The 27,874-nt window shown below is 41.7% G+C and overlaps 1 protein-coding gene across 1 annotated transcript; it reads right to left on the reverse strand.

The window, feature by feature from the left end:
* On the reverse strand, positions 1-27,599 carry LOC116313215 (NACHT, LRR and PYD domains-containing protein 3-like). The gene is made up of 16 exons (XM_039608898.1): positions 27,581-27,599; positions 26,003-26,275; positions 20,878-21,118; positions 19,861-19,983; positions 18,464-18,586; positions 17,548-17,626; positions 17,170-17,398; positions 15,184-16,984; positions 12,601-12,774; positions 12,160-12,330; positions 11,850-12,023; positions 10,979-11,152; positions 10,534-10,707; positions 6,742-6,915; positions 961-1,010; positions 1-821 (listed from the first exon to the last, which is right to left on the reverse strand). The coding sequence occupies exons 2-16, from the start codon at positions 26,178-26,180 to the stop codon at positions 295-297; spliced, it is 4,392 nt and encodes a 1,463-aa protein (XP_039464832.1). The 5' UTR covers positions 26,181-26,275; positions 27,581-27,599; the 3' UTR covers positions 1-294.
* Between the last annotated feature and the right edge of the window lie 275 nt (positions 27,600-27,874).

Below are 27,874 nucleotides of genomic sequence, written 5' to 3' on the forward strand. Positions count from 1 at the left end.
GATCAGGTTGAATCAGTCACCTTACTTTCAGTGTCTTCATTGTGAAGTACGAAGCCTCAAACATTATTCGTCATGGGGATGTCATACAGTGTTTCAAACCAGTCTTCTTCAATAGAATGAAACAGGGTTTGGATCCTCAGTGCCTGACCCCACCTCTAGTAGCTTCATAAGTAATCATTTGGAACAGATTAAATCATTAACTGATTGAAAAATTGTCTCTGAGTGAAAGACACACACATCTACAGACTGAACTATCTGTTCAACAGCCAGAGTGTTTCTCTAACAGGGTGACACTCAGCAGACAAACACTGAGGATCCAGAACAAAAACCAAACGCAGGATAAACAGGTTCAGTGAATGTGGAGTTAAAGGTGTGAAGGTGGATCAGAGTGTCAGAGGAGACTCTGTAGAAGGACAGAGTGCCAGCAGGACAGTCCACATACACTGCTACTCTATTAGAGACTGAGGAGGAGGAGGAGATGAATGTTCTTATCTTATTGTGCCTAACAAAACGAGGAGCATCGTCAGTGCAGTACAGACTCCAGGACTGATCATTCCATCCACACAAACCGTCTTTACTTTTTCCTTTCCTTTTGATTTTTGTGTAACTCACTGATATATAAACATTTCCTCTCCACTCCACTTCCCAGTAACAGCGACCAGTGAGACCATTTCTACACAGCAGTTGATACCTGGGATCAAATCTGTGTGGATGATCGGGATATGATTGACGTTCCCAGACGCATGTCACCTTCTTGTTGTTGTCAGACAGTTTCAGGTATCTATTGACTGTGTTTGTGTCGATTGTGAGTTGACAGGAATCTGATGGAGAGAACAAACACAATCCAGCTGCAGTTATTGATTCATCATCCATTTATACCCTGACTCTTTGATGATGTGACAATATTAAGATTGTTTAATGTGTGCTGGTTTGCTTCCATGAAGCACATTAAAAACATACCCTTCCTCAGATCTTTGGCTCTCAACCATTGGACTCCAGCAGGCTCCACCCTGAAAGGGGGGGGGGGGGTCAGACCAGCACAGCACAGTCTTTCAGCACGCATGGACATTACACCACTCTCATAAAAATACTGTTAGACACTGATAAAGGAACAGTCCAACATTTTCACAAATTCATATGTGATGATTTGGACTGATCCTGGATCTGTCTTTGAAACAATTGTTCAATTGGTTGCTACAGAAAGAAATTAATAAAGTCAAGGCATGGCTGATCAGTGTTGTGATTTCAAATGGAGAGACTATTCTCTGTGTGACCTTTAGCTGCCCTGACACATGACTTTTAGATTGGCACCGCTTCAGTTAAGAGTGAATAATCCATACGTCATTTATTCAAGATTCAAGAAGTTTATTGTCATTTACACCACAAAACACAAATGGTTAAGCAGCGCAATAAAAGTCTTACTTTGCGGGTACCCTTCACACAACTAAAAGAAATTAACAATAGTAAAACAGTGGTTTGTAAATCTTGTAATAATAATAATAATAATAATAACAATAACAGAATAATAAAAACAACATAAAAGCAAGCAGTTTACGCAATCATAAAAGCATAAGACTAAAAACAAATTTAAAATAGCAGAGTGGAGAGGTTATGTGGGACAAGCTATTTTGAACAAGTGAGTTTTCAGTCTGGACTTAAAGAGAGAGAGGGAAGAGATATTTCTTAAATCAGGAGGTAGGGAATTCCAGAGTCGAGGAGAAGAGCAGCTGAAAGCCCTGCTCCCCATGGTGACAAGTCAGGGGGGAGGGGACAGAGAGAGAGAGAAAAGAAGAAGAAGGAGATCTGAGATTCCGAGATGGGATGGTGATCTGAACCAGATCAGAGAGATATGGAGGGGAGAGATGATGAATAGCCTTTAATGTATACAAAAGTATTTTGAAATTGTAGCGATATTTGACCGGGAGCCAATGAAGCTGCTGCAGGACAGGGGTGATGTGGTGAATAGAAGGGGTCCTGGTGATAATAGGGGCAGCAAAGTTCTGGACACGTTGGAGCTCATGGGTATAAACAGAATTTAAAGTGCAAGTAGTTGCAACACTGTCACAGTGATAATATATACAGAATATGCAATATTAGGGTGTATACGTAGAGATTTGTACAAAAATTGCAAATTTACAGGTTAGGGGTAATTACACTTGTATTATTTTGTGTGTAAGTGTACAAAATTGCAAATTACAGTTATGGATAAACAGTTCGACAGAGTGAGTGATTCAGTAGCCTGATGGCTGGTGGATAGAAGCTGTTTTTTAGTCTGGTTGGTCTTGCTTTCACACTCCTGTAGCATCTGCCAGATGCCAGGAGTGTGAACAGTGTGTGGTGTGGGTGGGTGCAGTCCTTGATGATATTGTGTTCCCTTTTCCTGACTCAAGTGTTGTCAATGTCCTGTAGTGGTAGGAGTGGTACTCCACAGATGTGTTGTGCCGTTTTGATGACACGCTGGAGAACCTTCCTGTCCTGAGTGGTGCTGTTCCCATACCACACTGTGATGAAGTTTGTCAGGATACTCTCCACTGTGCATCTATAGAAGTTGCTGAGAAATTTGGAGGTTAATCCAAATTTTCTCCGCTTCCTTGGGAAGACGAGTCGTTGTTGAGCCTTCTTGATGATCTGCCGTATGTTATGGGTCCAGGTGAGATCCTCACTGATGTGGGTGCCAAGGAATTTGAAGGTTTTCACCCTCTCCACCTGAGTCCTGTTGATGCATAGTGGGGTGTGCTGGTCTATCCTCATTCTTGGGTCAATAATGATCTTCTCAGTCTTCTCAGCATTTAAGGATAGATTATTTTTCAGGCACCAGGACACCAGCTGAGCCACCTCTTTCCTGTAAGCAGCCTCCTCTCCACCAGTAATCAGGCCGATGATGGTTGCGTTGTCAGCAAACTTAGCTCTGAAGTTTGTTCTGAAGAGCAGACCCTCAAAGCCCCGAATCAGTCTCTTCACTCCAAACGTTAGTAATTTTACTTCCTGGGGGGCTCGTTTGAGGAGCTGCCTTGTATGCGCCCCTTACATTGCGCCCCATTACATAGACATGGTCCAGGATGTTGTTATTCCTTGTTGGAAGGCTCACATATTCATGGAATTTTGGAAGCACAGTCTTGAGGTTGCAGTGATTAAAATCCCCAGCAACAACAAACACAGCATCTGGGTGAGCAGTCTCATGTTTGCTGATGACGTCATGCAATAGTCCTAGCGATGTGGTCCGATCAGACCGCAGCGGGATGTTAACAGCCAGCAGAAACACAGCATTGAACTCCCTTGGTAAATAAAAGGGTCTGCACTTCATCATCGTGCTGATGGTGAAGTGCAGACCCTTTTTATTTATTGTATCGATGTCCACACAACAGTGTTTCTCCACCAGCTGAGTGTCCACACACCATCTGTTGTTGATGTAAATACATACACCGCCACCTTTCTTTTTACCCGAGGCAGATGTACGGTCTCCACGATGCACCGAGTGTGTCTGTAGCTGTATGGCCAAGTCTGGCATGCTCACCGTAGTCCAGGTTTCCGTAAAAATTGGAGCACAGCACTCTCTGATCTCACATTGAGATGTTATCCTGGTTCTCAGCTCGTTGGTCTTGTTTTCAAGAGAGCAAACGTTAGCTAATAAAAGGCTAGGCAGAGGTGGTCGTGTGACTCTAGCCTTTAGCCTAGCATGTAGCCTACCTCTCTTGCCATGCTCCACTTCAGCTACACTCTAAGTACCTGAGCCCAGGGGTGTTGCCTCCTGCCAGCTGGAGTTGGTAGGATCCAAGCACCATGTATTAGAAGACAAATGTGCGATTTCCTGCTGCTGCTTGGAAACTTGGTCAACGGACTATTGTTCAACAACCAAAGTTAAAAAAAACTGATCAAAGACTACTGATCAATGGCCATGAGTACCGTTCACAGAAAGATGGGGAATGGCTGCAATCACAGCATTGTAAGATGGTGAAAGATGTACACGTAGGCCCACTCCTCGATTCAGATGGTCTTTCCCTTTTCACATAAATGGCCTCCTTGACTCCCTGCTCAAACCAGTGTTTCTCCCTGTCCAGGATGTGAACATCACTTAGGCAGCAGTTGTCCTTCTCTCCTGGATCACCTGGACCATTCTTTCTTTCCTGAGGAAGCTGAAAAGAGCTGGAGTGGATGTTGACATCCTCATGTTCTTCTACAGCTGCGTGATGGGGTTTGCCAACCAGTCAATGTGTGCTTTGTGGACTTGAGGGAGGCACTTGATCGTGTCCTTCAGGGTGTCCTGTGGGACGTTCTTTGGGAGTATGGGGTGTCTGGCCCATTGCTAGGGGCCAGCCAATCCTTATTCAACCATTACAAGAGCTTGGTCCACATAGCCAGCAGTACATCTGACTCATTTCCGGTGGGTGATGGACTCCGCCAGGGCTGCCCTTTGTCACAGATTCTGTTTGTAATTTTTATGGACAGAATTTCTAGGCATAGCCAGGTGGTGGAAAGCTTCCACTTGGGTGGTCTCAAGGTCTCATCTTTGCTTTTTGGAGATGATAAGATAAGATAAGATACCTTTATTAGTCCCACAAGGGGAAATTTCATGTTAAGGCTGCCGACCTATTGCACACAATGGCGGCGCCATCTTACCCTCCGACCATACATACATTACACAAAAACATCACATGGGGAAGACAGGTCAGAGAGGTATAACAATGGAAAATGCACCACATGAGGAAAGATAAGGAGAAAAAAATAACTCCCCCCAGACTGAGCTTCAATAGGGAGATCAGTTTGAGAACAGAAAAAAAACCCCACCTCTGCACATAGCACATGAAAAAACTCTTAATACACCAAAGAAACACATGACAAGCAACAGGGATGGGTAAAGGGTGAGAGACAGCAAATGTAGATAGTACATCCGGGCCTGCAGCCTATGCGCTGGTCTCCATGATCCACCGTCAGCATCGGAAGGGAATAAGCGTCAAAGGCATTTGGAGGGGGAGGGGGGATGAGTGTACATCAGCATGTGTATAAATATGTCTGTGTGTGTGTGTGTGTGTGTGTGTGTGTGTGTGTGTGTGTGTATGTCCAGAGTTCAGCTGAGACAGTATCCTTCGCCCTGCCAGGCTAAGTAAACAGTCTTCCAGCCAACCCAGGTGGCCTTGCATAGAATGGGAACAACAGTCTAAACACAGTCGTTATCGTTTTGTTCAGCTCCAGCCTTGAGACCACATAGCCACATTATGATGGTGGTTTTTTCTTTAGTGTGAACAACTCATGAGAATTTCAAAGCTGTTCTAACAGTCCAACACCGGTCTCTCAATCTCCCGTTGGAGAGCCGTGACCTTCTCCATGATGTTATCAAACTTGCGCTCCGTGATGTTGTCATTCTTGTGCTCAAAGAGCCGATTCTGAGAACTCACGACCACAGTGAGCTGCCCCAAGATGTGATCCAATTTGCACTCAGAGGTGTTATTCCGAGCGAGCCCCTCCAAGATGTAATCCAGTTTGCGCTCAGAGGTCTTATTCTGAGTATTCATGGCAGCCGTAAGCTTCTCCAAGATCTTATCCGTGCTGCACTCAATGAGCCCATTTTGAGAACTCACGTCTCGTTCCATTGTTTCAATCCCAGCGGGCAGCCTTGTGGGGGTTTGAACAGCCGGTTCCGCTTTCTTAATTCTTCGATAAGCCAGGGCCAAGCCAGCTCCGATCAGCAAGAACCCTGTTATCATGGTTCCGAATAGGTAGATATCTTCAGCACTCAGGCTCACCTGAGCCCAGACTTCTCGTTGAGAAAAAGGTGTCAATTGCATTCAGGGACCAGTTGATCAAATCCATAATTCCTCTTTTAGGTTTTAGAGAACAGACTGTGAGAGACTGTTCCAGGGAAAAGTAATACAAAAAACACAAGACTAGGACACAAGAGGCTAAGCAGGGAAGCTAAGGGAGAGGAGGAGGAGGAGAGGAGAAAAGTGTGACTGCCTTCGTCAAGAGCAAGAGAGAATTGCAGATGATGTGGTTTTGTTGGCTTCATCAGGTGGTGGCCTCGAACTCACACTGGAGTAGTTTGCAGCTGATTTGTGAAGCAGCACAAATGGCTGATGCTGCCCCCGCGATAAGAGTAAGAAGATGGGTGGATTCATGAATTAGAATTTTCACACCTTGTGATTTGAACTCCAATTTTATTTATTATTTGTTTAATTTTTTTTTAAAAAACATATTATGCATCACTTTTATATTTTTATTTTTTTAATTTTAATAATTGTATTAGTTTTCTTCAATTGTAGTGTTAATTTTATTTTTAAAACACACTTGTCTTTCTGTCCTGTGTGTTTGACTGCTCATGTCACATCTGCATGAAACAAACAGGCCCTTTCACATAAGACACAGCATGCACAGCATTCTGAAATTCATTCATTTCTATTGCTTGTGCCGCGCAATGACGGTATCCCACACTAAGTTCAATCACAGAGTTCAGTGAACTTTATGACAAGTTTACATGCATATATAAGGACTTCCAGAGTCTTTGAGTAAGCAATTCCATTTAAACGGCTCTGGGGACCTCGGGAGATAAGCAGTGTTGTGCAAATGACACACTCTTCGCTAGTAGGAACAGTTACAAAGCTTCCTTCTTTATGAATAAGGATACAAATCATGTACAAGCAGAGTGGAATCGGCACCGTGACATAAGACTGCATGCCACATCCTATGTGAAAGGGACTTAAAGAACACATAATTTTTTTTCCAGCTCTTCAACCTCTTCATCAATACCTGAGAGTGTCCAGTCTCCAATGTGGATCCTTCAGTCCAGCTGACAGCAGCTTCATTCCTGAGTCTCCTCTATGATTGTAGGTTAGGTCCAGCTCTTTCAGATGGGAGGGGTTAGAACTAAGAGCTGAAGCCAGAGAAGTACAGCCTTCCTCTGTGATCTGACAGCCTGATAGACTACAGACACACAAATAACAATCCATCTGTGAAGAAGGTGAGGGTTTGATTTTTAAGTATTTGTTTTCTGTTTTTTTGTTAAAGCCACAATTCACAGTAATTTAATTCACCAAATCACACCAAATGACAACAGGTGCCTCAAGGTGCTTTATCATAATAATAATAATAATAATAATAATGGATTGCATTTATAAAGCGCTTTACAATTCCACTATTCATTCACTCTCACATTCACACACTGGTGGAGGCAAGCTACAGTTGTAGCCACAGCTGCCCTGGGGCAGACTGACAGAAGCGAGTCTGCCATATCGCGCCCCTCTGGCCATCACCAGTAGGCGGTAGGGTAGGGTAAAGTGTCTTGCCCAAGGACACAACAACCAGGACAGAGAGCAGGACAGAGGGATCAAACCGGCGGCAGATGCGCTTCCCAACCCCCTGAGCTGCGGTCGCCCCATTATATTTATATTGTAAAGACCCTACAATAATATAGAGAAAACAAATTCAGAGAGGTGTATACACATTAGTGACAAAGGTGAGTGAAGAAGAAACACTGTGTAACATGGGAATCCCCCAGAAGCCTAAACCTATTGCAGGATATCTAAGGGAGAATTCAGGGTCATCTGATCCAGCCCTAACTATATGGTTTAGCAAAAAGGAAAGTTTGAAGCCTAATCTTAAAAGAGGAGATGTTTGTCTCCCAAATCCAACTGGAAGCTGGTTCCATAGACAATTCTGGATTTAACAGGGAGCCAGTGAGAAGAAATTTTAGGTGACATATGCTCTCGCTTTCTAGTTCACGTCGTACTCTTGCTGCAGCATTCAACTAATGTGATGGCCACATGACACTAGTCATCTCAAGTGACTAATAAGATATTAGACAGAAAACCCTATCCTTCAGACGATTTCCTCTAAGCAGCACTTGGTGAAAGCGGAAAGACAGAACTTCCTTTTAACAAGAAGAAACTGCAACAGAACCAGGCTCAGAGAGGGCAGCCATCTGCTTGGATTAGTTGGGAGTTAAATGAAAAAGAAAGAAAGTGCAAAATATTTAGTCTAGTACCATCTGATTGAAGCAGTTAGTCCATAGTTGTTGGACTGAGTCTTTTAAATTCTTCTTGGCTCTTCAATCGAAAACAGTCCACCATCTGGGGATTTTATCTGGAATACCTACAAACAACAGCAGACTCTCAAACCATCTCTCTCTGCTGCAAAAGGCAACACAAGTTGTGGAAGAAACCATGTAAATGTTTGCTTGAGGAGGAAACTGTGTCAGGCTTAATTGCTGATTCCCCCAGGCCTGCATTTCTATATTGTTTGCTGTCCAATGTGCACTTTCTGGAGAACAAAAATGGAGAATCGCAAACTGGATTTAATAAAAGAAATGCAAGGTAAAAGACTATTGTGTTCTAATGACGAAGAAGAAGCTAAAGCCTATTATTCCCCAACAGTGCCATTAACGTGGATTAACAACATGTGTCTGGTGCACAAACTCTGCACCCATCTTAAGCTATTGCAATTTTTAAAAAAAGTATCTCCTTTATTATATGCCCTCTAATGCAAAGACATCCATACTATCAGTCTGTCAGTACAATACAAAGCAGCAGCAGGTATTTTATTTAAAGCTAAAGACACTGAAACAATTAGAACTGGAACTTCACAACAGGGGAATACAGACATCGCACATGAAATTACCTGAGCGGTGTTTTTGGGTACACATAAAATAAACATTTTAGAGGACATTTAAGATCAACATTGATATGTTTTAAAATGATAGAAAATGGAATGTTTAATGTTAGACAACAAGGTTATTTAACAGTTCGTGTCTATAAAAAATATTCTACATGAAAAAAGCAGTTTGAGAACGAATATAATTCAAGTTTTAAATGGTCATTAGTGAAAAGACTTGAAACCTTACCTAAGAGTCTGAAGTTCACAGTGTGCACTCTGCAGTCCAACAGACAGAAACTTCACTCCTGAATCTTGGAGGTCATTGTTACTCTGGTCCAACTCTCTCAGACTAGAGGATTGGGAGCTGAGAAGTGAGGACAGTGCATCACAGCTTCTCTCTGTCAGTCTGCAATCACTTAGTCTGAAGAATTATAAACAGGAAAACAAACAACACCTTTGTTAAAGTACAGGATGGGCCATTTATATGAATACAATAACATGGGAATGGTTGGTGATATTAAAGTCCTGTTTGTGGCACATTAGTATATGTGAGGGGGCAAACTCCTCAAGATTGGTGGTGACCATGGTGGCCATTTAGAAGTCGGCCATCTTGGATACAACTTTTGTTTTTTCAATAGGAAGAGGGCCATGTGACACATCAAACTTATTGGTAATGTCACAAGAAAAACAACGGGGTGCTTGGTTTCAACGTAACTTTATTCTTTTATGAGTTATTTACAAGTTTCTCTTTGTTCACAGCCATTGACATGTCGAAGAGGTTAACACGTGAGGAGCGGATCAAAATTGTGTTGATATCTAGTGAACACAGTAACCGGGTCATTGCAGCAGATTTCAATGCAAGACACCCTACGAGACCACCCATCTCCCATGCTACAGTTAGCAAACTGCTTGCTAAGTTTCGTGAAACTGGTTCAGTGTTGGATTTGCCAAAATGTAGATGCAAGAAAACTGTCACTAATGAAGAAACATCAGTGGCTGTCCTAGCTTCATTCAGCAAGAGCCCACAGCGTAGCACTCGCCACATGTCACTGGAGAGTGGCATTAGTTGAACATCCCTTCGGCGGATATTAGCTACTCACAAATGGCACCCTTACAAACTCCAGCTACTGCGGCATTTCAACGAGGATGACCCAGATCGGCGCACATAATTTGCAGAATGGGCAAAACAAAAATTGGAACAGGACCCTCAGTTCACGCAGAAGATTTTGTTCAGTGATGAACGTTTATGTGAATGGTGAAGTTAACAAACAAAACCACCGCTATTGGTCTGACACTAACCCACATTGGATGGATCCCTCCAAGACTGTTGGAACAACAAAAGTGATGGTTTGGTGTCGTATATGGGGTACAACGATAGTGGGTCCATTCTTCATCAATGGAAACCTCAAGACCACTGGATATTTGAAATTGCTACATGATGATGTGTTTCCTCTATGCACTGAAGCTGGCACGTTCCCAGAGTTTTTCCAGCAACATAGTGCACCACCACATTAGGGTGCCAGGTCCGAGCATTCCTAGATGAACAGTTTCCTGGAAAGTGGATTGGTCGTCGTGGGCCAGTTGAATGGCCCCCAAGGTCTCCCGATCTGACCCCCTTAGACTTTTATCTTTGGGGTCATCTGAAGGCAATTGTCTATGGTGTGACGATACGAGATGTGCAGCACCTGAAACTACGGATACTGGATGCCTGTGCTGGCATTTCTCCTGCGGTGTTGCTATCAGTGTGTGATATACACATATACTAATGTGCCACAAACAGGACTTTAATATCACCAACCATTCCCATGTTATTACGGTGTATCCATATAAATGGCCCACCCTGTATATTCGTGGTGCAATGAAGAGGTACTAGTTTTGACATTATTTAAACTTTTTCAGCACTGGCTGGAATTCTTATTGCGTTATATTAAACAAGTAACTTGATCTGACCTTAGAGTTTTCAGTTGACAGTGTGGACTGTGCAGTCCAAAAGAAAGAAGCTTCACTCCTGAATCCCGCAGGTCATTGTTACTCAGATCTAGCTCTCTCAAACTAGAGAACTGGGAAGTAAGAAGTGAGGACAAAGCTTCACAGCTTCTCTCTGACAGCCTACAGCCACTTAGTCTGAGGAATATGAACAAAATGACAAATAACACTGGTATTAAAGTGCATTAATTGAGAAATGAAGCGTTACCAGATTTGGCAACATGTAACAATATATCAGGACTGCCTGGAATTCTTTGAGTTTAACGTTAAAGAAGTCTCTTGATCTGACCCGAGAGTTTCCAGTTTATAGTGTGGACTCTGCAGTTCAAAAAGTGTGAATTGGGCAATGTTTTATTCATTTTAGCACTAGCTGGAATTTCTAATTTATATTAAACAATCTTGAGCTGACCTGAGAGTTTCCAGTTTCCAGTGTTCATCCTGGAGTCCAGTAGACAGAAGCCTCACGCCTGAATCCTGCAGATCATTATTACTCAGGTCCAGCTCTCTCAGACTAGAGCATTGCGAACTGAGAACTGAGGACAGAGTTTCACAGCTTCTCTCTGAGAGGTTGCAGTCACTCAGTCTAAAAAACATGAAAAAGAAGAAAAAAAGAAAAAAAATAATATTGGTGTTAAAGTATATTTATTGTGCAATACAGAGTCGATTGATTTGACAATATTTGATCTGTTTCTTGACTTTCTGCCTTATTTTAAACGAGTTAGAAATGTGTCATTTTTTATGTAAAAATGAGTGCATACACGTGTAGATGAAGGTCACTTAATTAGCTTTTTAATTTTTTTTCAACAAATGAAACAGATTATCAATTTATTTTACCTTAAAGTCTTCAGTTTCCAGTGTTGACCCTGCTGTCCAGTACACAGAAACTTCAGTCTTGAATCCTGAAGGTCATTGTTACTCAGGTCCAGCTCCATCAGAGTAATGGATGGGGAGCTGAGAACTGAGGACAAAGCTTCACACCGTTTCTCTGAGAGGCTACAGCCACTCAGTCTTGAAGAATTACAATAACATAGAAAACTGATCTTACAGTCTATTCAAGATAAAATGAGGCATTAGTAGCTTTTCACAATATATAACCTGTTTTAGATCTGGCTGCAGTCCGTATTGCTTTATGTTAAATGAGTCAGAAATGTGGCAATTTAAGGTGACTTTGAATTGCATTGAAAAACAACTACATCAACAGATAAAGAAGGTCACTTAATTGGCCACTATGTTATTGGTTATCTGTGAAGGTTAATAAAAACAATATCACTTGAGCTGACCTGAGAGTTTCCAGTCCACAGTGTGGACTCTGCAGCCCAACAGATAAAAGCTTCATTCCTGAATCCTGCAGGTCATTGTTACTCAAATCCAGCTCTCTCAAACTAGAGTGCTTGAAACTGAGAACTAAGGACAGTGTTTCACAACTTCTCTGTGAGAGTATACAGCCACTCAGTCTGAAGAATTGTGAGAAACAACACAAATGTTAAAATGTATTCATTGTAAAATGAGAAGTTAGTGAATTGGGCAATGTTTTATTCATTTTAACACTAGCTGGAATTTCTAATTTATATTAAACAATCTTGATCTGACCTGAGAGTTTCCAGTTTCCAGTGTTCATCCTGGAGTCCAGTAGACAGAAGCTTCACTCCTGAATCCTGCAGATCATTGTTACTCAGATCTAGTTCTCTCAGACTAGATGACTGGGAGCTGAGAACTGAGGACAGAGCTTCCCAGCATCTCTCTAGGTAACAGTCATTCACTCTGAAGAGAACAAGAAGACAAATAACACTAGTGTTAAAGTATATTCATAGTGTAATGAGGAGTTACTGGATCTGGCAATACTTGATCAATTTCAGAACTCTCAGCAGTCCTTTTTACGTTTTGTTAAACAAGTCAGAAATGTGACAGTTTAATGTGACTTAGACTATAACACAAAAATTATATAACATACAATAGCATGTAATGAAAATCAATGAGTTACAAATACTATTGGCTATGTTAGTCAGTTAACAGGATTTCACTTTATTTGACCTGAGAATTTCCAGTTTACAGTGTTGATTCCGCAGTCCAGCAGACAGAGTCTTTATTCCTTGATCCTGGAGGTTGTTGTTACTCAGGTCCAGCTCTTTCAGACTAGAGGACTGGGAACCGAGAAGTGAGGACACAGCATCAAAACTTTTCTTTGTCAGGTTACAGTTACTCAGTCTGTGGAGGAAAAAAAGAAAGAGAAGGAAAAAAACATAACTGTTGTTTATAATTCTGTTGCTAGGTGACAGTAACTAGACAGGCAACAATATGCAATACTTTACAGTAGGAGTATTCTTCTCTTTTACATTTGTAAATATTTATTCTGGGAATTTCCAGTTCAAAATAATATCACACACAGCGTCGTGGAACAGCCCCTAACCATAACACTACCCCTTAACCCTCCTTTCTTCTGAACAGCCACTTTCAGGAAGCCTATTAAAGATCAGTACTAAAAAAATAGGATTTCTGGTTCCTGATTGAAAATGGAAACTTTTCCAATCCACCTGTAGATGTTGGAGAGTGAATCAGATATAGTAATGATAGTGGAAAGGCAACAAAAGGCAGGACGATGTCTGTGTCTGGTACATTTCTAATGCATTTTGTGGTGGATTTAGCTTTTTCAACCACAATAAACACACAATAAGATTTAACTGTTTCCAAACTATTTGAAAGGTAGTAGTGAGGTAAATGCTGACTGAAGTTACTGTCAAGAAGAAAACAAAAGTAATGCCTTGAGTAAATTATACTACAGGACCTGTGCTTATGGCAGCTACCCAGTAAGACTGGTTTTCTACTTTAGACTTTAAATGGTAAACAGTAAATGGATCTTAAAGACTTTGTAATCATGGCTTCTGGTAAGATGAGCAAAGAAATAGATACAGTGGGATGCAAAAGATTGGGCAACCTTGTTAATAGTCATTATTTTCCTGTATAAATCGTTGGTTGTTACAATAAAAAATCAAAGTTAAATATATCATATAGGAGACACACACAGTGATATTTGAGAAGTGAAATGAAGTTTATTGGATTTACAGAAAGCGTGCAATAATTGCTTAAACAAAATCAGGCAGATGAACGCAACCACACAATGGACCCAGCAGCACTCGCCGCCTCAGAAGAACTGGCAGGATATCATTTACTCCGTGGACTGGCTATGTAACCAGTGGCTGGATTTTCCTGAGGTGGAGTTTCGTTGCGCTGTAGCTAGCGGGCTACAGCCATTAGTTTCTGGTCTTCTCTGACTACTGAATTCTCTTGACTCGCTAATACAGGACTTTCTTCGCAATACATTGCACCTTCATTCCCCAACTCCAACTGCTCACCTGCCCGGCCTACCAGCTCGTGCTGCAGAGGACTCGCAGCACAAGCTGCCTGACATAACGCCACCTGAAATGGTGGTTCGCCACCTGAAATGCAGGCGATCTTAGACACCCTGCAAAGGAGTGTTTTTTTATCTGCTCACTCAGAGCAGGGCATTAATCTCACAAAGACTGCCTTCTCTGATCCTGCCACTCTGACTCCTTGTGCTACTGTTCTTAAGACAGCTGCGGCCCAGCATTCCCCTGCACTTGTCTCTGTTTCCCAGGAGAGGGGGGCTTGGGCCCAGTTGGTCCCTGCTTCAGTTTCCAGGCCGGCTGAAGCCCTGCTGGTCCATGCACCCGTATCAGCTCCTTGGGTGGGAGCAGCAGCTGCCCAGTCGCTGCCAAGACCTGTCCCAACCGTTGAGGTTAGGCCCACCTGGATGCCCAGGTGCTCAGTTATTTGTTCGGCCAGGGGTCTCCGTACCTGCTGACCCTGTGTCTGCCTCTGCTGGAGGGTCCGAGGGGCCCGGCCAGCCATCGTCTGTTCCCACTGGGGGTTCTGAAGAACCGGACCAGTCATCTTCCGTTCCTGCTGGAGGGTCCGAGGACCCGTTTCAGCCGTTTTCCGTTCCTGCTAGAGGGTCCTTCCTTGTCTGGTCCTGCCTCGTCTCCTGTGGCTGCCACGCTGCCATCAGGTACTGCTCGGTCTGCACGTCCACGTCCTGTGCCAGCACCTCGTCGGCGTCGGCCACTTTCCAGCAGGAGGGCCTTGGAGTATGGCTAATCCTCTACATCAAAAGGAGCTTGAAATGCTTGGGCATCTGGCATCCCCCCAGATGAGGTGATCCAAGCATGTCACACAGTGAGGAGGACAGGGCAGACCCAGGAAAGAGAAAGCATATCTCTTGGCTGGTGGAGCAGTCACTTGTTAGAGCTGCAAGAAGAGTTAGTGACTTTGACTGTGCACAGGTTCCAAATCTGTTTACCTCCATAGATGTTCAAAGCTTGTGCTCCTGTATAATCCAAGTTTCAGTATTTATGTCTCAAGGAGGAAGACCTAATTTTATATTATTGAAATGTAGAAGTTTACACTTTGTGTTATTTAATTTATTACAACTGTAAATAAATCAGGTACACCCTGATGTCATGTGAAATTTCGAATACACTTTATCTTAAGATATGAACCTGGTGAGGAAGAGATCAGTGACTCAGTTAATTGGTGGATGTCTCTACCTGTCTTAAATAAATACATTAAAAATAAAGAAATGAGCTCACATTTACTTACAGAGCTTTGTTGGAGGCTTTGACCACTGGCAGCAGCCTCAGAAGAGCCTCCTCTGAAGCAGAGTATTTCTTTAGGTCAAACACATCCAGATCTTCTTCTGATGACAGTAAGATGAAGACAAGAGCTGACCACTGACCAGGAGACAGTTTATCTGTGGAAAGGTGTCCTGATGTCAGGGACTGTTGGATCTCCTCCACCAGCGAACGATCATTCAGTTCATTCAAACAGTGGAACAGATTGATGCTTTTCTCTGCAGACAGATTACTTCTGATCTTTTCCTTAATGTACTCGATTGTTTTCTCATTAGTCTGTGAGCTACTTCTTGTCTCTGTCAACAGGCCTTGTAGTAGAGTTTGATTGGTCTGCAGTGAAAGGCCCAGAAGGAAGCGAAGGAACAAGTCCAGATGTCCATGTGGACTCTGTAAGGCCTTGTCCACAGCAGTCTGATGGAGAGATTGTTGTTTCGGTTTGTTGAATAATTTAGACCACTTGGAGGTTGTTTGTTGCTTCTCCAACAAATTGACTTCAGAGTTGATGAAGGTAAGATGGACATGAAGAGCAGCAAGAAACTCCTGAACACTCAGATGGACGAAGCAGAACACCTGGTTATGGTAAAGCCGCGTCTCCTCTCTAAAGATCTGTGTGAACACTCCTGAGTACACTGAGGCTGCTCTGATATCGATGCCGCACTCTGTCAGGTCTGATTTATAGAAAATGATGTTTCCTTTCAGAAGCTGATGAAAAGCCAGGTGTCCCAGAGACCCAATCATCTTCCTGCTCTCTGGACTCCAGTGTGGATCTGTCTCAGCTCCTCCATCATACTTGACCTTCTTCACTTTGGCCTGAACCACCAGGAAATGGATGAACATGTCAGTCAGGGTCTTGGGCAGCTGTCCTCCCTCTCTGGTTTTCAGCATATCCTCCAGAACTGTAGCAGTGATCCAGCAGAAGACTGGGATGTGGCACATGATGTGGAGGCTTTGTGATGTCTTGATGTGGGAAATGATCCTGCTGGCCTGCTCCTCATCTCTGAATCTCTTCCTGAAGTACTCCTCCTTCTGTGGATCAGTGAACCCTCTCACCTCTGTCACCATGTCAACACATTGCAGAGGGATTTGATTGGCTGCTGCAGGTCGTGTGGTTATCCAGAGGCGAGCAGAGGGAAGCAGTTTCCCCCTGATGAGGTTTGTCAGCAGCACATCCACTGAGGTGGACTTTCTGGGGTCGGTCAGGATTTTAGTTTTGTGGAAGTCCAGAGGAAGTCGACACTCATCCAGACCATCAAAGATGAACACAACCTGGAAGTCTTCAAAGCTGCAGATTCCTGCTTCTTTGGTTTCAGTAAAGAAGTGATGAACAAGTTCTACCAAGCTGAACGTTTCCTCTTTCAGCACATTCAGCTCTCTGAAAGTGAACGGAAATGTGAACTGGATGTCCTGGTTGGCTTTGTCTTCAGCCCAGTCTAGAGTGAACTTCTGTGTTAAGACTGTTTTCCCAATGCCAGCCACTCCCTTTGTCAGCACTGTTCTGATTGGTTTATCTCTTCCAGGTAAGGCTTTAAAGATGTCTTCTTGTCTGATTGTTGTTTCTGGTCTGTCTGGTTTCCTGGATGCTGTTTCAATCTGTCTGACCTCATGTTCAGCATTGACCTCTGCAGTCCCTCCCTCTGTGATGTAGAGCTCTGTATAGATCTGATTCAGAAGGGTTGGGTTTCCCGCTTTAGCGATCCCCTCAAACAAACACTGGAACTTCTTCTTCAGTGCAGATTTAAGCTTATGTTGATGAACTGGAGCAGAAAGTTCTAAATAAACGCAAAGCAAATCAGATCAATGAATACATCATTCAGCAAAAATTCCAACATTTTATTCCATCAAAGAATGAGTGATTCTTTGGTTGATTAAAGAGTGATTCAATACATGCTGTTTAATCACTTGAGACATTAATAAATGCTAAAATTCAGTCCAGAAGCATAAATATTCCTCTTACTACTCTGTAGATGGTCAGCCAGCTTCTCCTGATTCATTCTCCTCAGGAAGTGCACTGTGATCTTCACAAATGCTTGTCTGCTGCTACTCCTCTGCTTGTCATCCTCACCCTCCATCATCTCCTCATCTTCCATCTGACTCTCTAAGCATTCTCGGTAATCTGGATTCAGAACCTTCTTGAGCTTTTTCATCTCATTTTTCACAAAAGCGATGATGTTGTCCTCCAGCAGCTGGAAAAGAATACTTTATGAAACCAAATCAGACTAAAAACCCTGTAGAAAAATATCTAATCCATGTTAAGATCAACTGGTCTAAAAAGAACAGCATAAAGATGACTGAACAGAACAAATGGAAAAGTAGATGTTTCACATGTACAGACCATAAATATGGAGTCCAGCTGTATTTGATGCTGCTGGGAAGACTGACCACTGGGAAGCTCAGAGCTTTCCCGATCAACTCTGTGGAGGAATCATAAAAAATTAATTCAAATGAACAGTGAAGGGTCAGTTAGAGATATGTAGACGAAGACTCTGACTTGAGTGACTCTGTGTAGTTGAAAAAGTTCACCAGTCCCACTGATCCCACTAAGAATCAAAAGGTAAACTCGATGTTTTCCTTTAAATTTGAGTATTTGCAGTGTTCTGCTGAGGGTCTGTGCTCAGAAAACCTCATCTGATGTCTAACAGGTTAAGCTACTTAGTGTGGTACAACTGATTAATAACTAGTAGCTCATTCCATGAAAACTCAGTGAGTTCCTAATATCTAACTCTATCTGAATGTTTTGTAAAATAACTGAGCTAAGGGGAATAATGTATATCTGTAGATTATTTAAGCAGCACATGCAAAAGTTTACTTCCATACTACCAATGAAGTAATTTTTCATTTACTTTTTTTTCTTTTTTTCCTTTTGTGTTTTGTTTATTTCAGTCTCAATTTTTAATGGTTTCTGAGCCCCCATAAATTGAGGTCATATCAAAGTGAAATTTTTATTTTCATTTAGGCGCTCACAACAAACTTCAGCCACATCAGTTTTACAACCACTCAACATGTAAGAATCAAAAGCAAAATCTGTTATTTAGACAGTATTGTTATTTTTTATAATTAGCTGTGAACACCAGCCTTATGGGTTAACAGTTGTTTCAATAAACTGAACTAATTCATTATCTATGATGTAGAGGTAAAGAAACAAGCATTGTTACCTGGATATTTAATGACATGTGTACACTGCAGTTTATTTCCAACAAAATGAAATATTTAAATCAGCTCTCAAATAGTTAAAGTTTCTAACAGCTCACCTCTCTGCAGTAGAGGGATGTTGTCCTCTAAAGGTAATGGGAAAATCTTTGGACTGGTCACTCTTTAAGGAAACACAGCTGGGTTCAGGTCCAGGTCCAGGTTCAGCAGGTCTCCCATAGATTCTGTTAGAGAAGAAAAAATGTGGTTTAATTTCCAGCCACATTTTCCAGCTAAAAAAGAATTAGAATACCTTCATCATTTCAAAGAAAACTGGTACAGTAGGTTCAGCTCCATGTTTTGCTCTGAGTTTACAGGTTTGGAGCGTTCTGCTAAGTGTCAGTGCACAGAGAATGTCATCTATTTTATTGGAGAGTGTCTTGTAAGAAAAGCATTTGGGAGAGGGGTCTTGAGTGGTGTAATTCTTAGCCAAGTTAGCATGCCTGCTTGCTTAACTCGCTCATACTTCTGCTGCCTGCACCATCTATATGGCCTCCCCACTTGTACGGGTGTCCACACTGGTCTTGGTGATTTTAGAATCTCCTACAATATTGCTTGTTTAGCAAAGTAGGATCCTATAGAGCACAAATCTTGACAGCTCTAGTGGATATTAATGTTTTTGCAAACTCTCTTTGAGGGGCCAGTGAAGGGACAGTTTGCAGATGCTCTGAAGAAAACTGTAAGCGCCAAGGCTTTCTTAAACTGACAAAAGAGTACAAGTATGAGCTGGGGAACATAGATAAATATTACAGAATAAAACACGAGGGGAAACAAGACGGGGCAGCACGGTGACACGATGGTTAGCACTGTTGCCTCACAGCAAGAAGGTCCTGAGCTCATTTCCACCATCAGGCCGGTGTCTTTCTGTACGGAGTTTGTGTGGGTTCTCTCCAGGCTCTCCGGCTTCCTCCCACAGTCCAAAGACATGCAGTTAGTGGGGGCCCATAGGTGTGAATGCGGGAGTGAATGTGAGTGAGTATGGTTGTCTGTGTCTATGTGTTAGCCCTGCCTCTCGCCCTAAGACAGCTGGGATAGGCTCCAACGTCCCGCACAGCCTTTAAAAGGATAAGCGGAAGCAAATGAATGGATAGAGAAACAAGGCACATGAACTCACACCACAACATAAACACGGACACACAGAGAGGGACACAGAAAGCACAGACACAAGGGGAAAACTAATAACCAAAAGTAAACAGAAAAGCCCAGGCACTTACAGAATGCTCCATAGAAATAAACAAGAAGACTTAACATAATAAAAAATGACAAAAAAACACAAGAAACTGAAAACACTGGGTCAAAAGATCCAGGACCATGACACCTGGATAACTGAGAACTTACACAGACAGAAACAAGCATTGTTACCTGGATATTTAATGACATGTGTACACTGCAGTTTATTTCTAACAAAATGGAGTATTTAAATCAGCTCTCAAATAGTTAAAAGTTTCTAACAGCTCACCTCTCTGCAGTAGAGGGATGTTGTCCTCTAAAGGTAATGGGAAAATCTTTGGACTGGTCACTCTTTAAGGAAACACAGCTGGGTTCAGGTCCAGGTCCAGGCTCAGCAGGTCTCCCATAGATTCTGTTAGAGAAGAAAAAATGTGGTCTTCATTTCCAGCCACAGGACCTAATGAAGAATTAGAATACCTTCATCAAGGCTTTCTTAAACTGACAAAAAAAAAAATCAGCAAACAAATATGTCATCTATTTCAAGCAGGGCGCCATTAGGATCTTGAAGTACTGCACATGAGACATTTAATGGAGTTAGAAGTTAGCAGGAAGTTAGCTTGCTAGTTTCCACCTAAACATGATATAGCATGTTCTGACTGAGAGATTTCTGAAAAAATGGAAACGTACAGCTCTGCTATCACTTCCAACATAAATGAAGACAGAAAACTAAACAGCAGTGATGTTTGTAGGGTTACTGAAATTGGACTAGCTGGTACATAGGGATGTGCTACGTGATCGCTAGTGACACAGCTATGTTAGCATAATATAAACAGTGAAGCTGGAGGATGAACGCTGATTTTACAGCAGGATGCTGTAAACAGACCAAACTTCAGTCAGGAAAACAATTTAGATAATCTATCCACAATACGAGGTTAGTCATTAATATACTGCATCAACATGGGAATAGAGCAGCTGGGAGAGAATTCAACATTAATGAATCAATGGTACGGAAGTGGAGGAAGCAAGAAGAATGAGTTGAGTAAAGTTACGTACTAGACTTATTTGACTGTTTTGTTTCACTTATTGCGCCTTATAATCTGGTGGACCTTATGTATGAAAACCGACCCGTTCATCAACAGTGCACCTTATAAACCGGTGCGCCTTATGGTCCGAAAAATACAGTAATTCAGTGTCTATGATGTAGAAGAGAAACAAGCATTCTAATGAGCTTGAAAAGAAAGGCAATAGGCCATTTTAATTTGTCTGATTTAAAATGTTTGTTTGTACTTTGCTTTTATTTTTAAACCTGAATCGTTGACCCAACTGACATCCGTCTGTATCTCTGCCTGTGACTCCTGGAGTGTCAGCCACAATGATGTGATGACCCTCCAACTCTGCTGACCCAGAGACTGGTTCAAACCCAGACCCGGTCAGAAACAGTTCTGGTCCTAGGATGGATTTTCCGGCCGAGCCCCACCCTCCACCAGACAGACCACTCAGAACAACTCTCCTGTCCACCAGTGTGAGAGATGCCATGGGATGATCAGCTGGAAGAAGGAAGAGACACATTAATTGTAAAATTTGGACATAATGAAGAACTAATTACATTAGAATTGTGAGTGTAAAATCACCCTCTGCTAGACAGATGGGTTGACATTAAGTAAGTAAAATGCATGTTCCGTGCTAGGACCAGTTTTGTTCTGTTTTCCTCCTATGCAGATGACACCCAACTCTATCTATCCATGAAGCCAGGTAACACACACCAATTAGTTAAACTGCAGGAATGTCTTAAAGACATAAAGACCTGGATGGCCTCAAAATTTCTGCTTCTTAATTCAGATAAAACTGAGGTTAATGCATTCGGCTCTGAAAATCTTAGAAATATGGTATCTAAACAGATTCTTACTCTGGATGGCATTACATTGGCCTCCACTAACACTGTGAGGGACCTTGGAGTCAATTTTGACCAGGATATGTCCTTCAATGAACATGTCAAACAAATATGTAAGACTGCTTTCTTCCATTTTTCGCAAAATCTCTAAAATTAGAAATATCCTGTCTCAGAGTGACACTGAAAAACTAGTTCATGTATTTATTACTTCCAGGCTGGACTACTGTAATTCACTATTATTATCAGGATGTCCTAAAAACTCACTGAAAAGTCTTCAGTTAATCCAAAATGCTGCAGCAAGAGTACTGACAGGGACTAGAAAGAGAGAGCATATTTCTCCTGTTTTGGCTTCCCTTCATTGGCTTCCTGTTAAATCCAGAATTGAATTTGTTACAGGCCTTCGATGGGGTCTGTTTTTAAACTGTTTTTTTAACAGAAAAGCAGAGACAGGAGAGATCAGTTGCGTTCGGTCTGCAGGCTCTTCGTCTGAGGCACAGAAGCATTGCAACAACCTACGGGACGACCGTGGCTCAGGGGGTTGGGAAGCGCACCTGTAACCGGAAGGTCGCTGGTTCGATCCACGGCCTTTCTGTCCTGGTCGTTGTGTCCTTGGGCAAGACACTGGTGTTGGCCAGAGGGGCCGATGGCGCGATATGGCAGCCTGTCTATCAGTCTGCCCCAGGGCAGCTGTGGCTACAACTGTAGCTTGCCTCCACCAGTATGAATGTGAGCGTGAATGAATAGTGGCATTGAAAAGCGCTATATAAATCCAATCCATTATTATTATTATTGCACTCAGCGCTATCTCCCCCTTGTGGCAATGCCACACAATTACATTGTCCATAACTCTAAATGAAAAGTGCCATACCACCATAAAATCAGGTCTTTTACATCAAAAACAATTCACAAAAAAATTATAATTGTGACCATACACTTGTGGGCGTCACAAATTCAAAATCCTGCCCCTCACATACAAGGTCTTAAACAATCATCTTATCTAATCTTCGTGGATAGAGTTGGGTGTCATCTGCATAGCAGTGAAAATGTATACTATGTCTTCTGATGATACTGCCCAAGGGAAGCATGTATAATGTAAACAGAATTGGTCCTAGCACTGAGCCCTGAGGAACACCATAACTGACCTCAGTGTGTGAAGAGGACTCTCCATTTACATGCACAAATTGGAGTCTATTAGATAGATATGATTCAAGCCACTGCAGTACAGTACCTGTAATACCTACAGCATCTTCTAATCGCTCTAATAGAATATTATGGTCGACAGTATCGAACGCTGCACTGAGGTCTAGCAGGACAAGCACAGAGATGAGTCCACTGTCAGAGGCCATAAGAAGATCATTTGTAACCTTCACTAAAGCCGTTTCTGTATTTCTCCAGGCTAAATGATGATCTTCTAAATTTGTGACACACCATTTTCTCTCCAGCTTACGAGTTATCTGCTTTAGGCTACGTGTTTGAGAATTATACCACGGAGTCAGGTACTTCTGATTTGAGGCCTTAGTTTTCACAGGAGCTACAGTATCCAGAGTCGTACGTAGTGAGAGGTACAGCTTTACCTCCTGATTCACAGACAGCGGTATGCAGTGTGTGTGTGTGTGTGTCTTTTTTTAAAGAAATATCAGGACTTAGAGCTCAGAGACTGATCCTTTCTCTCTCTCCTCCTTTCTTCTGTTCAGACACAGAAATGAATAAAGTAAAGAGTAGGTATGAGTTTTTCTAGTAAGTTTTTTCTTGTTGATTTTCTAAAAGTGAAACTTCTTGTGTGACTGGAGTGAAGTGAGCAGGATTTTTTCGCGCTCTGTTTAAAGAAGTTTTAATCATACAGTATATCAAAACATTTACTAACAGGGACTTTGAGAACAAATATTTATCTGCATGCATTTAACTGTTTTATTCTTTGGTGCTGTTTCAATAGTTTTAATATTTTAACTTGTGTTTAATGGCATAAAGAATGATCTCCCAAACCTAATAGATAGATAGCAAAAATTGTTGCAACGGCTGGAAAAATTAATCACAGAAGCTAAAGATGCTCGAGAATAGTAAAGGAAGTGGCAATTATTTACAGGTTGTACATGTGATGCAAAATGGTGCCCAAGCAACCTGCAAAATATTTATAACAAATGTACATTTCATCTGCATGTGTGAATCAGTATCCTCATGTAACATAGAAAGACAAACCCAACAGTAAGTCTTCTATTTTGAATGCAAGATATTGTTTTTGAACTTATTTTTGGTATTGACAGGACTTCTACTTAAACTCCTCCTACAGATTTATTCACAGTGACATGCTTTAACCAGAGATGCCCATTAAACAGTTGTTTTATCTCAAATAAGGTATTTGTTCTCAATTATCTTTTTACTAGGAATAACTTGAATTTCATGTTCTTACCTGAAACATGGCAGTGTAATATGGAATTTTAATGAACTGTACCCTGCAGACTGTGCTTGTCTAACCACACCCTGAACTTCAGGATGTGGAGGTGGGCTGGCTGTTATTGTTAGAAACTCCTTTTTCTGTCGTCTGGTGAAGACCCCTTCTATTAACTCTTTTGAGATTCAGATGATGAAGATTAATAGAACTAATCCCTTCTATGTGATCTTAATCTATAAACCACCGGGACTAGCCAGGAGTTTCTTAGTGGAGTTTGGGGATTTTTTTCTATCATCCACCATCAAGTTGGAAAGAATCCTTCCGCTGGGGGATTTTAATTTCCATGTCGAAGAAAGTTCATGTTACGCTGATTCTGATTTTCTGAATCTCAAAGCATCTTTTAATTCTACCCAGCATGTGACCGGGCCAACACACAGTGGTTGCCACACCCTGGACCTGATTCTATCACTGGGTCTGGATATCGGACCAACTGAGGACATTTTTATTAGTGATCATAAATATTTCTTATTTGATCTCTCCTTTATTTGTGACACTCTGCCCTCTGTTCAAGTGAAGCAGTCACGATTAATTACTGACTCTGTGGTAGAGGAATTTGTGGAATTGTTTAATCTACCTGAAACTGATGATATGGAACAGCATGTAGCCTCCTTCAATTCACAATGTCTAAAAATTTAGATAAAGTGGCTCCTCTTAAAATCAGGAAAGGCAGCACTGTTAAATGCTCACCCTGGATCACAACTTTAGGTGGATTTGACGTAGAACTGAGCGCCTGTGGAAAGCCACAAAACTTGAGGGTCATAAACCTCACTTAAAAGAACTGTTATCTACTTTAATAACATAGTGAAAGACTCGAGAGCCACTTATTTCTCTAAACTACTTGCAGTAGGAAAAAGAAATTCTCTTTGATACAGTGAATAGCATTGTCTCTCCTCCAACTCCATGTATACCAGTGGCCCAAGAGGAAATATAACTCTCTTAGATAGCCCCTTCAACCATGATCTCCCACCCCCCATAATGATGGAATCTTTTCACACAGTTTCTTTAAAAGAACGTCCTGACGTGGAGAGGGCCACACTTATATCAGCAAGCTTCTTCATCCTAATTCGCCAAACTGGATCCTTAGATTTACCAATACTGCTCTTCTGGCTATTCCACATTTACTTCCGCCTCTACGCACCATTGACTCTGTGGCTTGTTTAAAAAACAGCTGAAAACTCATCTATTTAGATGACATTTGGGTAATGTTCTTGTGTAAGATGTTGTTTTGTCTGATATGTTTTTATATTCCTTGTAAAGCACCTTGTAATAGATTCTTGTCTTAAAAAGTGCTATATAAATACATTTTACTTACTTACTTTACCTTACCACAATTCAAAGTGATGCTCCATCAAAAGGTCCATGTAAATAAACCACCAATGTGACTGACACAGTCAGATCATCAACATGTTCATTAAATGAGGAATGTAGATTTACTGTAAACAAATATTTCTAAAAGACACTGACCTTTATTATAGTGATCAGATTAATATTCTGCATTATTCAGTCTTCATTAGCTACTATGCCTTAGCCTTTACAATGATCCTGAATGAATCTGTCTGCAGTTGCAGAAAGCATGAATAAAGGAGGAACTAATCTGGATCAACTCTGCAGCAGGAAAAGGAAATATGAGCAACTCATCTGTGACATTTTATTTCCCGTTAGAGGCTGTTTATTTTTATTCATTATTAACACTTTCACACATAGTGGTCATTACAGTGGACAGCTATTCAAAGGCTGTTGTCTTGTATTTGTGTCAGTGTTGATGGTATACTTGCACATAAACCACTACATTGGACACTAATCTGTCACTCCATACCCTGCCACTCACTGGTCATTTAATGTTACTATAGATGTATGACGTGTTTCATTGTAATTATTGTTATTTAACCCTGTCATGCATGAATTGTGACAACCTCAATCAGGATTTTCTTAAGTATTTTTATTCATCTTTAAAGATGAATAAAAATACAGAATAGATGATCTGGTGGAGGATGCTGCTCTCCATATATGTCCAAACACAGTGTCAAAAAGAGGTAGATGGGATTTTATTCTAACATCCATACAATAAGAACAGTCAAAGTCAAAACTCACCAATGCTGTGCTTTGGCTCCAACCCCTGAATGCTGGTGTTACTGTCATCATGGCAGACACAGTGGTCGGCAGGAATTATCTTCTTGTTTCTTTGTGTCCTGGCACTCCCTGGATCCCAGTGACGCCTACCTGGTACCTGTGGCTGGCCTGAATGACCTGTTCCAACCTCACCATCCATGCTTCCCCCGGTGCCACCTCCATGGGTGAATACCTTGCTCTTGAGGCCACTGTGCTGGGTTCCCTGGTCCGCTGAACTCAACTGAAAACCAGCACCTGCCAGGTTTTGTATGGTAAATATCAGACCACTAGCAAAGCAAACTTTTATCTTCAGGTAGTTCTTCAGGTCTCATGGCCGGGATTTTCTCTGTATGACTAAAACATGGCTGCCATTGCTAAACGAGTCCATTGCTAAGTCTGAACTCTTGCCAGCTGATTTGTTACGACTGTCTATAAAAAGTACTATAAATGTTAGCAGCGGCTTTTATTGTCTTCATTCTCCATTTTTAAGTTGACTTTATTTGAAGTGAGTCGCTTTAACACATCCCTGTGTGTTGTCATCTAGAAAGCATGCGATCGCCTCTCAGTGCTTTGCCAGCCGCATGCTGGCTCAAAGGAAGAGTACAATACACATATTCTGGCCTCCATTCACCACAGGGTTCATTTTAAAATCACCCTTGCACTCATGCTTAAGTCTTTAGGTTATCTGACAAACTGCTCCTACATATACAGAAATCTAAGCAGAAGCTCAGAGGGAACAGAGCATTATCTTTTGCTGCTTCTAGGTTATGAATAAACTGCCTTGAACGATAGACAGTCACCTGCACAGTCCAGTTTTTAAAACTCCTCTCAAAACACATCCATACTCTTGGCTCTTTAAGTGTGAGCCACCGAGCTTATTTGTTTTTAATTGTTTTTCTTGTTTTATCTGTTAATATCACAGAAACAGTAGTGTCAATACTTGTCTACTTTCATATTTTTATTTAAATTGTATATTTATACACCTCTTTATGTAGATTGCTTTGTTGTCTGTTATATGTATGCTGATATGACCACTCAATTTCCCTCTGGGATTAATTAAGTTTATCTTATCAATAATTTTCTACGTTTTGGCTCCATTTTATCATCTCTGTGTTTTATTTCTTTCTGATTTACAGCACTCTGTGTTGGCTGCAGCTTTTTAAAATACTTTACAAATAAAATTGGAATGGAATATATCAAACTGTTACTGGGGGATCATAGACCGTCCTTCAAGACACCGCCCCTGCATCTGGACACTGCATCTTCTTTTTTCGTTTTTTTTAATTCCACGGGCAGCTACACTGATGCTTTCCTGCGAACTCTGTCAGCGAGCGGTGATATTTCAGATAAAATTAAGGAAATTCTGATTACATCTAGTTCCTTTAGCCTCTAAATAAACACCGATAACTGTGAACAGCGGTTTGTGTCGCCTGCATGTGAAAGTATGACGAATAAAAACTGCGTCAAAGCACAGGCGAAAAAACACGGCTCACTCTGTGCCTTAATTTGCTTTAAATCAACCCGTGTTCTGCACCTTGCAGTAAAATAAGCCTTACTCACCGGGACGTGTGCTCTCTGCCATTTGTCCTTTTTTTCAACAGCTTCCGTCCATAATCATGCACAGGAATTACGTGGGCTGCAGTGTAACGTGTCCGTCTGTGTATCATCTGTTCGGAAACTGTGGTGAAGCTATGTGTGTAAACTACATATCGGGCTTTGGAGCGGTAAGAGGCTATTTCAAAAAGAAAGTGATGCATGTGGTGTATGGGATTATAACATTTGCACACACTGTTGGTTATATCATTTCTGATACTGTAATAAAGCCTTAGTGTTCCTTGTTCGTTTAATTTTTTT

The sequence above is a fragment of the Oreochromis aureus genome, linkage group 3 (assembly GCF_013358895.1).
Source record: "Oreochromis aureus strain Israel breed Guangdong linkage group 3, ZZ_aureus, whole genome shotgun sequence".
Lineage (NCBI taxonomy): Eukaryota > Metazoa > Chordata > Actinopteri > Cichliformes > Cichlidae > Oreochromis > Oreochromis aureus.